At 53.7% G+C, this 14,829-nt stretch overlaps 1 protein-coding gene across 2 annotated transcripts in view; it reads right to left on the reverse strand.

Annotated features, from left to right (window-relative positions):
* The window catches only part of MYO7B (myosin VIIB), an 85,656-nt gene that overhangs the window by 14,657 nt on the left and 56,170 nt on the right, over positions 1–14,829 (reverse strand). For both annotated transcript variants that reach the window (XM_072757463.1, XM_072757462.1), the window contains exons 21-30: positions 14,432–14,650; positions 13,155–13,325; positions 12,195–12,404; positions 11,902–12,069; positions 8,622–8,699; positions 8,341–8,468; positions 3,930–4,056; positions 2,303–2,422; positions 1,085–1,258; positions 257–484 (exon numbers count right to left, since the gene is read on the reverse strand). In XM_072757463.1, the coding sequence (XP_072613564.1) occupies positions 257–484; positions 1,085–1,258; positions 2,303–2,422; positions 3,930–4,056; positions 8,341–8,468; positions 8,622–8,699; positions 11,902–12,069; positions 12,195–12,404; positions 13,155–13,325; positions 14,432–14,650 (1,623 nt within the window). The remainder of the gene's footprint in view (positions 1–256; positions 485–1,084; positions 1,259–2,302; positions 2,423–3,929; positions 4,057–8,340; positions 8,469–8,621; positions 8,700–11,901; positions 12,070–12,194; positions 12,405–13,154; positions 13,326–14,431; positions 14,651–14,829) is intronic.

Consider the following 14,829-nt stretch of genomic DNA (forward strand, 5'->3'; position numbering starts at 1 on the left):
AGCAAACCCGCGGTCACAGGGGAGGAGGGCGCCGGCCGGGAGGGTACAGCTGCGCAGCCAGCAGAGGGGCCGGGGACCCGCACCCCAAGGACCATTCCCGGCCTCTGCCTCCTGCCCTCCCTTCTCCATACCCCTCACAGCCCGCTCTTGGGGCGCTCCCTGAGGGCTGAAGCCCAGCCCGCCCGGATCTCGGTGGTCCCCCAGGCCGACCGACAGGTCCGTCTCAGGGCCCCCCGGTGGCGGCGGGTCCCCTCACCTTCTCGAAGTTGTACTCGCCAGACCAGACCCCATGCAGGACTTGGCGGTAAATGAGCTGGGTGCTGGCGGGGTCCTCCCGGGAGTCATGCCAGGGCGTGAAGAACTCCTTCCGGAAGTACATGCGCCAGGGCGACTGGCGCTCGTTCTCGCCCCTGTCCCGGGCCAGCTGCTCACACTGGGCGACTGCATCCAGCACGTGGTCGCGCCCGCTGCCCAGGGACCAGAACTGAGGCCAGAACGGGGACAGCGGGGTTAGCAGCCGCTGCGGGCCAGGCCCTGCCGGGACACCACCATCAGACTAGGCGAGCGGAGGGGGCCCAGCGGCTTCTCCAGGGTCTGAGGGCTCCCCTCAGGCCTGGCCTGCCCACCACCCCGACACTCGCTGCCCTACGGGCCCCTCCCAGAAACGCACGGGCTGGCGGCCGAGGCCGGCACGCAGGGCTATAGGCCTTGACTGGTGGCCTGGCGCCAGGGTTGGAGGCTGCGGGCTTGGGTGCAAGAGCGCTCAGGTGGCGCCCTGTGGTGGGACCCTCTGAGCTGGGCATGGGAGTCTGCAGCTCCCTGGTACGTGGGGACTCCCCGCAGGATGGTGACTGCCTGGTCTATGTGGGGGCTGCTCAGCTGTGGCCAGGGACCTACGAGATATGTGTGACGCGGGGCCAGGGCGCAGCCACTGGGCCGAGTACATGAGTGTCCCGGCAGGAGGACAAGTTGCCTCTGTGTGTGCGTCTGATAGGGGCAGTCGCAGCCAGGGGGACATGGCAGAGGTCTTGAGCTGGCCCGGGTGTCTGTGGGAGGTGGGAGAGGGTGGGGCACTCGGCAGTACCTTGTCGTACACGGCCACCTGGAGAGAAAAGCCCAGGTGATCGCTGAGGCCCTGCTTGTGGGCAACGTGCAGGCAGACCTCCCGAGCTGTCGACGCAGAGTCAACCATGACGGTCAGGCTCTCTCCAGTCACCAAGATGACATGGATTGGGATGTGCTTCTTGGATTTGACTGCCTGGGGACGGACGAAGACTCAGGCCCTCTGTCCCGGAGGCCTCCCACCATCGCTCCTCTCCCCGGCTTCGCATCCCTGTGGGTCCCCAAGCACCAGGCCTGCCGAGGCCCCACCCAGCTCAGCGCAGAGGGAACAATGGTCACTCTGGCCAGCGACGCGGGCTGCTGAGCTCATGGACCCGCGGTGGGAGGAAGAGCAGTATCGTCTGCAGCGGGGTCAGGAGTTTGTGCGCCTCTCCGAGGTACAGGGGTGGGGTGCAGCCTGTAGGTGGGGGTGGGGGAGGGGAGAGGGGTCCCACTTTAACACGAGAACTCTGAGCTTTGGGGAGGTTAAGTGATTCAATCTCAGAAGGTCAGAGGCGCTCCTGGAAACCTCCAAGTCCTGAGCTCCGAGACTGTTTGGGTGCACGGAAGCCACCGTTCCTGTGTGCGCATAGCACGGTGTGAGCACGGCACGCTCAGCTGCTGCCAGGGCACAACAGTGCTGGCGCCCAGGTGCAGAGCACATAGAAAAGGGAGAAGGAGAAGGGGGCCTGGACTTGGGTGGCAGAGCGAGAATGGGAAGGGGAGCCGCGGGAGGTGACCCCAGCATAGGGCCTGACGGGGCACAGGAAACGTGCCTTCCAGGAGCCTTGGGCCCCCTCCACCCTGCCCTGTCTGAATGACCCTTCCTGAGGACACTGCAAGAATGCACAGATGACACAAACAGCAAAGTCACCACGGATATCCACCTTGGAATGACCACTGCCTTCTTAATAAAATGCATATGTTCTTGGGAGGGTTAACACTTTACCCATTCGGTAGTCAATCACACCGTAAGGCTAAGATTTATTTTCCCTTAAGCTGGTAGGCCCCTAAAGACCTGGGGAGGGCTCTTTTGGAGCCTGGGCCATGCCTAGGGAGGCTGAGCCCCGGCGTGACCCATAGAGGGCACCGAGAAAGGTGGAGGGGCCCAGAGGACACACTTCTGCTGGCAGGTGCTGGAGGAGCCATGGGGCCCGGCAGCATCCTCCTCTGGTGGTCTCCCACCCCTGCTGGCCCCTACCTGCAGCTCCAGCCACGTGGGGGGCTCCGTGCGTACCCCATTAGCATAGGTTCGTCTCAGGCGTTCTGCACAGAAGGGCCCATAGCCAGCCGGCCCTTGACCAATGAAGTTTAGCAGATACTGGTGGGTGAGGAAGGGAAGGGGAGGGAGACACTTAGAATGGAAGCTACTTTCTATTTCCTGCCCAGACAGATTCTGAAAATCCTAATACTCACTGCAACTAAGTGAGTTGGTGAATGTGTTAACTGACCTTATTGTGGTGATAATTTTGCAACACATGCCTGTGTAACATCACTACACCGTACCCCTTAAGTTTAAATCTGGGAAAAATGAAAACAAAACAATAATATCCAGTGTTGGCCAAAGTGTGTTGAGAAGGGCACTTTTCACACACCATGAGAAGGAATATAAATTGGCACAGCATTTCTGAGGACCAGTTTGTCACTATGTTTAAATACTGCACGGCTTAAAAACGTGCATACTTCTTGACCCAGTAATTCAGACTCATTTTATATACGGTGTGTAGGGTGGTGACCAGTCGGAAGACAGGCCCTAAGTGTCCATTGGCAAGTTAGATACCCTCTGGGATAGCTATATACATGGACGGCACTCGGGACAAGTTCAAAGCACGAGAAGACACTTAAGGAGATAAGTGAAAATGCAGCGAGGCCATATTTAAAACTCATCTGACAAAAGGTGTTGAAAACCATTTTGTCGGGATCCCTGGGAGGCGCAGCGGTTTAGCGCCTGCCTTTGGCCCAGGGCACGATCCTGGGGACCCGGGATTGAGTCCCGCATCGGGCTCCCGGTGCATGGAGCCTGCTTCTCCCTCTGCCTGTGTCTCTGCCTCTCTCTCTCTCTCTGTGACTATCATACATAAATAAAAAAAAATAAAAATAAAAATAAAAATAAAAAAAAGAAAACCATTTTGTCTCACAGAGATTTTGTGAGGAGATGCAGCCTGAAAGAGTTTGCTCATGTCAGGAGTGCCCTGGTGCCCAGGGAAGATGGCCCAATGACCACGCCTCCTGCTGTCCTGAAGGGACACGAGAGGAAGTGAGATTATTTCTTGCCCGATCACAGGTGGGACGCTGGTGCCGCAAGGGGAACAGAAGGTACCTCTGGGTGTGGGGATGACTCGTGTTTTCTTTTCAGACTTGCTGCATTTCCTACATGTTATTTTACAGTCAGAACCTGCTACATCAAAGCAGCGAGGCCTGGGGCTTCCAGTACTCGGGAGCACCTGTCAACACCCACGTCCATTTTTAGCTCTGAGGACTGGAGAGTGAGCTGGCAGTCAGCCTCCAGTCAGTGCCCACTCCTGGGACACCTTGGTCTTTGCAACACACAGTTCACCCACCACTTCGCTGTCCACTCCGAAGAGCCATCTTGGTGTCTGGGACCAGTGAAGTGGCCCTGCAGACCCTGATTAGGGGCCAGAAGGAGCCAGGTCCAGAGTCTTCTTTTAAAGATGGGGAAACTGAGGCCCAGGAGGCACTGCTGCCTACCCTGGCCTGCAGGAGCAGGGCTGGGACTTCTGATGACCTGCTCCTGAGCCTAGAGCCAACCCATGCTTGCTGTAACCCACCGCCCCCCACCTTCGACCCCTGCCCCGGGGCCTCCTCACCTTCATGAACCTCTCGGAGGGTGGGAAACAGCCCAAGCAAAGGCTGAGCAGGATCCAGCCCCGGGCCAGGCAGCTTGTTTTGAAGTTCTCGGACAGCTGCTTGCAGATCTGGCAGTAGATCTCGTCCCTGAAAGACACACCCAGCAGGGAGGCCAGGCTGGGGGCTGGCTCTGGGTGAGGGGACAGTGACGGCTGGGCACACGGCTCCTTCTGTGCCCGAGTGGGGTCATCTACACATGGCAACCTCCAGTCTCCTCACCTCCAGTTGCCGTGGCTGGGCTCCCCTGCCACATCCCAGGCCCACGGGGTGTCGGCTCACAGCACCCTGCCCTCCAGCTGAGGGGCGCAGCTGCAGAGAATGCCCAGGGGTCCAGAGCCCTGCCCCCAGGGGCCCCGCCCTCACTGTCACTTCCAACCTTCTGCCTCACCTTGGGCCATCCCTCCAACTACGGACAGAAGTGGAGAATCCCTTAACATCTCCCCTCTTGAGCAGTCTCCACTCCCACAGGCTCATGAGCCCCTCTCTCTGCCTTCTCTTTGGGAAGGGGCTTTCCTGGGTCCTTCCTGCCGACTTAAGCCCCTATCGTCTCACACAACAGTCCTGCAGGCCCCCCAGCCTCAATTATCCAGAGGCCAGCATCTTTCTCCTAATGACTCGCTGGTGTGATGATGGTCGATGTTGAACTACCAACTCTCCCAGGAAAAAAGCTCTCGTGTTGCATTTGCCAATTTCTGTATTGTCAATATCTCCGCCAATGCCAAGGTGAAGCTGCTAACATTGTATCACTGAACACAGAGTGGGGAAAATATTTACCTCTGACAACATCAGCTCTCATGGGCCAGTACAGTCGGCTCCAGCCACCTCCTCTTTCTGCAGTCTCCACCCACATGATCATCAACCGTTTCACCCAATTTGGAAGTCTGGAAGCCCTTGGGACTCCTCCCATCAGCCAGCCTCGTACTATCAGTCTCCTGGATATTTTTCTCTGCCCCCCTTCTCTGCTCCTGCTCTCTGAGCCACCCCTCATCAGCTCTTCTGGGACCTCTGCAGCAGCCCTCTCCTGGCCTCTACCCCCAGGTTCTATCCTTCCATGTGATTGCCAGGGAGACCTTTCTGGAATTCAAATATAACCATAGTCTTCTCTTTCTTAAAACTTTTCCTTACTACTCCTAGAATTGAATTCAATCTCCATGCCCCAGTTGTGAGAAACCACTTAAAATTCCAGACCCTCAGGCTGTTTCAGGACTCTGTGACCCTGTTTACCTTCTCCCTCTGTCTGGTGAACACCCTTCCTCCTTCCAACTCCACCCAGCGAGGGCATTATGACTAGTCCTTGGTGCTCTCACTGGACTCCAATCTTAGCACAAGCAGTTATTGTGGGTGTTTGGCTTCTCCCATGCTCCCCACTAAAGAGTGAGCTCCCAGAGGACAGGGACACTGTTGCCCTCATATCCGCATCCCCAGCCTTCAGGCTAAGGCCTGGCCCTGAGCAGGTACTTAATAAATACTCATTGCCATTTGCAACAACATGGGTGGAGCTGGAGAGTACTATGCTAAAGGAAATAAGTTAGTCAAAGACAAATACTGTATGATGTCACTCACATGTGGAATTTAAGAAACAAAACAGATGAACACAGGGGGAAGAAAAAGAGGCAAACCAGAAAACAGGCCCTTAACTATAGAGAACAAATGGAATGTTGCTAGAGGGGAGGTGGGTGGGGTGATGGGCTAGATGGGTGGGTGATGGATATTAAGGAGAGCACTTGTGATGAGCACCAGGTGTTGTATGTAAGTGACGAATCACTAAACTCTACATCTGAAATTAACATTACACTGCATGTTAACTAACTGAAATTTAAATAAAAACTTGCAAAAACTCATTTATTTAATGCACGGCTGGATGTGGAGGGGACATTTGCTTTGTTTTGGAGTCTAAGATCCCAGAGCCAAGGATAGATGATAATACTCAACATTCTAAAGATATATATTCTTGTAGAATTTATTAAAAGATGGCAGAACCAGTCTAGCTACTGTGCCATCTCCTTCATAAAAGAAGATGAAAACTTTGAAAGGTGATTCCTGGAAGGGCCTTCCTAAGAGTAGAGAGATCTTTGGCCCATCTCTACTCCCTCCAAGCGATGGGGAGCTAGAGGGAAGCCCCCACTTAGCCCCCAGCTGGAGCTGGAGCCCAAGGAAAACCGTTAATAGAGATGGGGCTGTCTGCCAGAGTAGAGATCCATCTCACTCCTATCTCAGGTATGCTGAACTCCAGGAGCCCATTGGCCTACCCCAGGGTACTGGAATGGGGTACAATGACAGAGTTCTTAAGAGTGCTTGACTTATGTATGCCCCAGAGACACAAGTTAGGGGCCTCTATGAACAAGAGACCAGCATCTGCTTCTTCCTGGAGAATTCTAAGCTACCTCAGATGGGAGAAAGAATGGACAGGAGCCGGGAGTTGCACTTGGTGGGCAAGCATGGACAGGCTTCTTGTTGACTAAGATGATACCACAAAAGAAGCTGGGACTCAGGCATCTTGATAGAATCCCAGACAAGCAGGCAGCCCATCATTCCAGAAGATTCCAGTGCTAAGAGGCTGTGATATGTTCAATTAGGGGCTAGATTTGAGAGCAAGTCTCAATGGATCACTGAGAGTGTCAGCCCCAGCTAGGACAGCACTGTGTGGAAGTGCCTCTAGAGGTACTTGGAGAACCCACAGTGCATCTCATTTGGACACAGTTTATACATGCCTGCCATATTGGAGCATATGGTGGCCAGGGAGGATTAACCATGAGAGAACTACCAACAGAACTAAGTTGGAAGAGTTGCTGGGTTGGTGCCGTACAGGTAGCTAAACCCTATAGCCTTATTGGCTTGAACAACCAGAGGACATAGTTTGGGGTACCCCAACCCAGCAGTTGAAAGTGAGAAGGGAAATCCCAGAATGAAGATAACCAGAGAGGGACACCTGGGTGGCTCAGTGATTGAGCATCTGCGTTTGGCTCAGGGCGTGATCCTGGAGTCCCGAGATCGAGTCCCACATTGGGCTTCCTGCACGGAGCCTGTTTCTCTCTCTGCCTATGTCTCTGCCTCTTTCTCTGTGTCTCCCATGAACAAATAAATAAAATCTTTAAACAAACAAACAAAAAAGAAGATAACCAGGGAAGAAGAGTTCTCAATTTTGCATATAAAATCTTCCTAAGTCTCTGGCTGGCCCCTGATCAACACATGTGTGGGGCAGACTCCAGGAATCCCAGCAAAGGCTAAAATAACTGACCATGGATTCCATTTGCTGCTCACTACAGGAAGGCAGAGTTTGAATCTAGCCAAGTTAATGACCTGCCAAAACAAAAGTCAACACTCTTTGAAAGAATATAGCAGATTCCAGAGTCTTTAAACATGTCATCCTCAGTGTCTAGGATGCAACCCAAAAGTAATATATTTATGAGGAAGCAACAGTCTAGTACTAGACATGTGAGGAAACAGAAAAACACGACCATTCTCCAGGGGAAAGGCAGTCAATGGCATCTGACCCCAAGATGACTCAGATACTGGATTTAGCAGAAAAGATGTTAAAACTATCATCACTGCTGAAGGGACACACAAGGGACACTATGCTCATAGTGAATAGGAAATCTCGGCAGAGAAATAGAAACTATAAAAAGAACCAAGTATAAACTCTAGAACTAAAAAATATAACATCTGAAAGTTAAAAAAACAAACAAACTGTTACCTGGGTATAACAGCAGACTGGCACAGACAAGAGAAAGATCAGTTAATCTGAAGATAGATCAATAGCAATTATCCAGTCAAAAGAACAGAGAGGAAAGAAAAAAAAGAGGAACAGACTTGTAGAGACCTAAGAAATGATATCAAAGGGTCTTACATATGTTTAATTAGAATTCAAAGGGAGGGAGAGAGAGAATGAAATAGAAAAAAGTCTTTGAAAAATTAATGGGCAAAATTTCCCAAATTTGGTAAAAAATAATAACCCAAAATATATGAGCCTCTAAATATAGTAATCTGTCTCTGAAAGCAGTATACAGATTTCTTAAAATTTACATGAAAAGATAATTCCTGTAGAGCAATACACACGTAATATAAAAGAGGAAGTTGCTTACTTACAGGACCCTGCATTAAAGTCTATTATAAAATTTATCACTACCCCATGATAAATATATTCCCCCAAACTCACTTTTACCCCTGGGTTTTAACACAGAATAAGTAGAGAACTCTTAATGGTTAAATATCTACTGTACTCAGACCCAGGCTGTGGGCACCAGGACAGGGAGCAGGGAGAGGACAGGGTGTCTTAGGGGGCAGGCAGAGGAGAAGGCTATGGCCATGGGCTGAGAGCCAGTTAGGGGGTCCGATGTTCTAGGTGGGGCTAAGGTGGGAATGGGGACTGACCTGAGGTTGGGCCGCAGGATAGCGTAGCCCACAATGAAGTGTACCTTCTCCAGGTTGGACATGGGTCGGTCTGAGATGGGGCCATCAGGCTCAAATGCCTCCTCTCCAATAGTCAGCTGGCTGGTTACCTTGAAACACAAAGGAGGTGGTCAGGACAGCTGTGATTCTCCTCATCTGCAGAGGAGGAAACCGGGCGCAAGGAGGGAAGCAAAAGCTTGGGCTCCCGTGGCAGGCCAACAGCAGGGCTGGAAGCAGACTAAGGCCCCCTACCCTAGGCTCACCTGGCCTGTGATCTTGGAGGACCGCTTTAGCTTCATGGAGGAGATGTCCTTGCTCCCTCTGTCTCTGCGGCTGGACTTCTGTGGATGGAGACAGTTCCTGAGGGAAGGCGTGCCAGGCCAGCACTTTGATGCTGCTGCTGACCCGACAGCCACCTAGGCAGAGCCAGTGTCCACCTCTCCCAGCCATTTCCTGGCCTGATTTACAATGCTGAGTGCAACCCTGCATCTCGGCCAAGCTTTGCAGCACTCACAGATGCACATCCTCCTCCTCACTTCTGGGTCAGGAAACAGAGGCAAGGGGAGGTGAGAGAACCACTCACTTAACCAGCCCTCAGGGAGGCCTCAGGACCATTCTGATTCCAAAGCCTGTACCTCTTGCCAGTAAAGTCCTTCAGGGTAGGGCCGGGTCTGGGCCCAGGACAACCCTGGGCCATGGTCATTCTCAGTGAAAATTTCATGGATGATTTGGAATACTTTCTGCCCACTGCAAGATGGGAGCTCTGCCAGAGGATCAGAAGAATCTAGGCTTCCAGGCCTGGGCTGGGTGGGGTGGGGCTTGTCTCCAGCTATTAGGAAGGGTTAGTCTCCTTAGGCAGGAGTCCCACCTTGTCCTAAGGGTATCATGAGAAGTTGCTGCCAAAATTAGAGCTCAATGTGAGATTGGGCTTGGGTTTGGATCAGTGGGGTTGGGGGTTCGGGTCAAACCGGTTTGCCACACAGGGATGGAATGCAAAACACACTAGCTGGCAGGCGAGGGTGAGCAAGGCCGGCTAGGCTCATTGCTCCTGTGGGAGGCACACAGCAGGTGCTTAATAAATGTGCATACGAAGAAAAACTTGAGTCGTCACTTCTGGGAAGCCAGTCCTGCTTCTCCCTGTGCTGACCCTCCAGAGGTGCAGAGTGGCCAGACCACCATCCAGGGTCCCTTCCCTGAGCGGCCCCCAGTGATCAGTGCCCCCTGGCATTCCCACCCACCATGGTATGTGACTTAGGAGACTAGGCATTGCTGCTTCCTCTCTTAGCTCACTTAGTCTGAGGAAATCATATGCTGAGGAAGCATAGATGCTTCTAGAGATCCGGGGTAAGGGCTTAACTTGGACAACTTCCCACGTAAGTCCTGCACCAGGTCTGGCCAAGGGATCTCAAGCTGTAGGCCCCCTTGGATTTCTATGCAGTTAGTTTGCACACAGGACCCTGCAGGTGTGTAAGTGGAGTCCCAGATGCTGGATGTATGGGGTGGTGTGCTGTGATTTATAGTAAGAAATATATATGCATATTTGGTCTTCATCTCAATTCCTGGCGCAGAGGTCTGGAAACCCTTGGAATTTCCTGCAACAAAGGTGTCTTTTGTTATACTAATGAGGTGACTTTGAGAACTGCCTGAGGATTGTCAGTGGGACCCACCCCGTGATTGGGGGATTGGAACTTTCTATCCCCTCCCTCCCACCTCCAGGGAGTAGAGAGGGGCTGGAGATTGAGTTGGATCACCAAGGGCCAAAGATCTATTCTTATGTCTAAGTAATGAAGCTTCACTAAAAACCCAAAGGAGGGGGATCCCTGGGTGGCTCAGCGGTTCAGTGCCTGCCTTTGGCCCAGGGGCGTGATCTTGGGGTCCTGGGATTGAGTCCCATATCGGGCTCCCAGCATGGAGCCTGCTTTTCCCTCTGCCTGTGTCTCTGCCTCTCTCTCTCTCTCCATCATGAATAAATAAATTAACAAAAATCTTTAAAAACCCAAAGGACATTAGAAACTAGAAACAGTAGAAACAAATACTCACTATTTGCCTCGATGTGGAGGGACCTGGAGCGTATTTTGCTGAGTGAAATAAGTCAATCGGAAAAGGACAAACGTATGGTCTCATTCATTTGGGGAATATAAAAATTAGTGAAAGGGAATAAAGGGAAAGTAGAGAAAATGAGTGAAAATATCAGTGAGGGTGACAGAACATGAGAGACTCCTAACTCTGGGAAACGAACAAGGGGTAGTGGAAGGGGAGGTGGGCGGGGGGTGGGGGTGACTGGGTGACGGGCGCTGAGGGGGCACTTGGCGGGATGAGCACTGGGTGTTATGCTATATGTTGGCAAATTGAACTCCAAAAAAAAAAAAAAAAAAAAAAAACCCAAAGGACAGAGTTTGGAGAGCTTTGGGAAATTTGGAGAGAATGGCACCCTGGGAAAAGGCACGCAAGCTCCACTGTCCTTTCCCCAAACCTTGCTCAATGCATCTTTTCCGTCTGGCTGTTCCTGGGTTGCATCCTTTTATAATAAACTGGTCATCTAGCAAAGTGTTTCCCTGAGTATATCTGCTTTCCCCAAGGTATTTGGGCCAAGATTTGAAAACTCAGGAAATTTAGACACATATGTTTGGGTACCTGTTTTTAAATAAACCAAATATTTCCTTATTAAAAAAAATAAAAAGTGTTCCCTGACTTCCGTGAGTTGCTCTAGCAAATTAGTCAAATCCAAGTAGGGGGTCACAGGAACCCCTGATTTGTAGCCTGTCGGTCAGAAGCACGGATGACGGCTTGGACTTGTGACTGGTGTCTAAAGTGGGGGGTGGTCTCTAGGACTGAACCCTTACTCTGGGATCTGACTCTGCCCCCAGGTAGACACTGTCACAGTTGAGAGGCACGGGGGCACACCCAGCTGGTGTTGGAGAATTGCTCAGTGTGGGGAACCCCCCCCCATTGGAATTAGTGTCCAATTATGGGTTGTCCTGGGGCTCCTCCTGCCGGAGGATCCCACTGTGGAATTCCTTTGAACTATTCTTGGTTAGTTCCATTAAGATCACGTCGCGGAGTGGAGGCCTCAGGAAGGACTTGGGACCCTACGGATATAGGGATACGGATAAACCTTCCACCGGAGGGCAGGCCAGGCCACAGGCCAAGGACTTGGTCTTTGAATTCAGCAGGATGGTTTCAAAGCCCGGCTCTGGGCACTTCACTTCTCGATTTCTATCGATATAATGAATCAATTTAATACCCTTCTTCACGGGCTTGGCCCGAGAGGAGTGACTGGCACACAGCGCGCTGTCACTCGCAACACCAAGTGCCACGTTCGCATCCTGCGCATCTGAATTCTGTTCAGGTCAAACCTAAGACCCAGAGCCCAGGAGGCCCTTTCCAGCACCCACCGTGTCCCTCAAAGACCCCCGGGCAGGCCCGGCTCACGGGTTCCTGAGCTCAAGCCAGAGGCTCAACGGCTGACCCTCGCTCAGTCTGGTCACCCTTTTGGTCCCGAGGCCCCCGGGGGGCTGCCCCCTCCCCGCCACCGGCGCGCACCTGTGTGGCCTCGCAGTGCTGGGGGGACCGGGCGCCAGCGTCCCTGCCCGGGCTGCCGTGGAGGTGCCGCATCACGGAGCCGCCACACGAGCCTTTCCTGGCAAAAAGCACGGGCTCTGGAAGGTCACCCATGAATCTCAGAATGAGGTTCCACACGGCCAGCGCGGCCTGGGGAGAGGGAGACGGAGCACTCAGCCGGCGCGGGCCCAGTCCCTGCCCTTGCTCGCTGCCCGCACCCGGGGCGGGGGTCCAGGGCGGGGGTCCAGCCAGAGAGGCCGAGGCCCACTGGGTACCGAGCAGTCGGCATCGTCCTCGTGGTAGAGCAGCGGGTATCGCAGGGGCCGCCGGATGTGCGTGTGGGTGGCCGATTTCTGGAAGTAGGTGGCAGCAAACTTGGGGAAGGTGTACTCGGCCAGCCCGGCCCCATCGTCCTCAGACTCCTCCACCAGGGGGACCGCGTCCAGGTCGACCTCGGGCAGCTTCTGGCTCTTTGCTTCCGGATCCTGGGTGCCAGCGACAGGGAGGGTCAGGGTCAGCTAGCTGGCGGGTGTGCATCTCTGGGGGCCAGGGAGCCCCAAGACAGGTCTGTCCGGGCGCACTATGAAGCACGCCCCGGCTGTCTGCGACCTCTCCCACCACCTCACACCCTCCATGGGCCCTGGGGGGCTGCTCCTCCTGCAGAACTGGTCTCAGCTGCCCCGACTACACAGCCTGGCGTGTGTGTACATGCTCAGGGGAATGGCATAAGCACTTGGGGCTGGGGGTACCTGGATCACTGGGTCTCGGGGCCCAGAGTGAGAGCCCTGGGGACTGGCTCCCTCCTGCCCCTGCTCCTGCCCTCCTGTCCTGCCTTCCTGTCCCTGCACCCCCACCTCCCACAGTGCTCATTAGTTCTTGGGTTCATCAGCCCCCACGTCACATTCTGCAGAGCAGCGGCTGCAGAGTGCTCTGTGAGAGGGGGTCAAGTACAGGGTGGGAAATGCTGCCTGGTTGGAAGCCCCAAAGCATTTGTATGTTAAAGGTTCTAGCAAGTCTCATAAGTCATAAACCTGCTTAACCTGAGAGGATTTGGCCACAGAAACTCACACTCCCCTTTTCTTTGTTTGCTCACCCAGGACTGCAGCACACACCTGACCACCCATTCTGCCGGCCTCCACCCCGCCGCAGCCTAGCCTTGGCTTCTCGGGGACACTCCAGGCTGACTCTCCCAGCCCCTGCCAGACGAGACCCCTCAATAACAGGGCCCATCTTACCTCAAAGCGCCATGGAGCCTGGCCCTCCTGCCCACCAATCATGGAAGGGAGGAAGCCAAACACTTGCTCCACCATCTCCGTGTCAGTGATGGTATCGTAGATTGACTTACGCTTCCTGGTGGGGAGAATACTTTGGCTCTTCTGCCCTTCAGCCGGGATGACCAGAGGCCCCTGTGCACATACCCCAGGGAGGAAAGGTTACCGCAGGCCCAGGGGAGGCAAGCACCTCACAGAACCCAGCTAAACCTCCCCCTGATGTCATTTGTTCAAATCAATAAGATTTCTTCTAAAATCCTAGAATAGCTAGTGTGACTAGGGATCAAGCACCCTGGGCTTTTCATTTCCCACGGAGAATCAAAGGTCCAGAGAAGGGAGGCTGCCTGTGTGTCCTCACTGTGACATGATCCCTGAGCTACTGCCACAAGCCCCAGGGGCTCCCAGCATCTAGCTGCCCACCTGGCCCCTTTACTTAAAGCACAGCAAAGCTCCACCAGGATGGGCCCCTGGGCCATGCTAACTAGCGCACAGGTGACGCTGATCTGTGGCCCGTCTGGGGCTACTTGGGAGCAGAGGCATGTCTGTGGGTCTATTGTCTCACTTGCCCTGGCCACTGTACTAGTAATGGGCTCAGCAGACCCAATTTTTCATCTCCAGAGCAGGCTCAGACTTCATCCCAGCCTTTTCCTTATCACAGTTGCCAAATGAGTGAGTTCTGAAGAAAGAGGTTGAGTCTCGGGTGCCCCCTGTAGGAAAGGGGATCACAAGGGTGAAATTTCAAAATGCAGGGATGTACACCCTGCACCGCTCCCCTGCTCCCTGCCCATCAGCCTCTCCTGCCCAGAGACTCAAAGGCTTCTCTTGGAATTTCCCTGCCCCAGAAGTGTCGTGCCATGGCCCACTCACAGGGGCCCTTCGTCTCCTCCACAGAGCTGTGGTCTCCCATAGCTCATCTGGCCCTGATTTCCTCCATCGTTCAGGGATGGACCAGTCCTGCCAAGTGTCCCCAAGGCTAAGAGAAGGGGATCAAGAAGCTCAATTTCCAGGTTCCAGGTATAAGACCATCCTGGTGACATGATGCCTCTTCTATGTCACATCCTCCATGCTCCTGGGGGGACCTAGGTGTCCCAGAGCATATAAGGACATGTTGCAGTAATAACTTTGGACACAGAGGGGATGGGAGTGTCTGGTGAGAGCTCTATGTTGCTGCTCACCCCTCCTGTCTGCCTTCCTGCTATGGGCCCCAGTCAGCCCTCACTGATGAGGAGGGCTACACCTACATTGGCTTTCTGCTGCTGGAAGTTCCGCCGCGCAGCCATGCCCCTGGCATATGCCTGTATGACCACCACTGCCCTCCTCTTGGCCTGGACTTGCTGGCGCACAAGGTAGCCCCTGCAGAGTGCCTGCAGCTGGACCATCCTCTGCCGCATGGTCTGGTACTGCTTTGCTAGCCACTGGCTCCGGGCAATGGCCTGCAGGCGCTCAAAACCCAAGAGGATCTGTGGAGGCAAAAGGAACAGACACTCAAAAGGAAGCCTGGGCCCAACAGGGCAAAGAGCATAGAGAAGGCCTTCCCAAAGGGACAGAGAGAAAGAGAGGCAAGTCATACACCCCAGGAGACCTTGCAAATTAGCTTTACAGTGGATCTACTTTTTGGCAAAGAGATAGTGCGAAAATG

This window comes from Vulpes vulpes, chromosome 5, assembly GCF_048418805.1.
Source record: "Vulpes vulpes isolate BD-2025 chromosome 5, VulVul3, whole genome shotgun sequence".
Lineage (NCBI taxonomy): Eukaryota > Metazoa > Chordata > Mammalia > Carnivora > Canidae > Vulpes > Vulpes vulpes.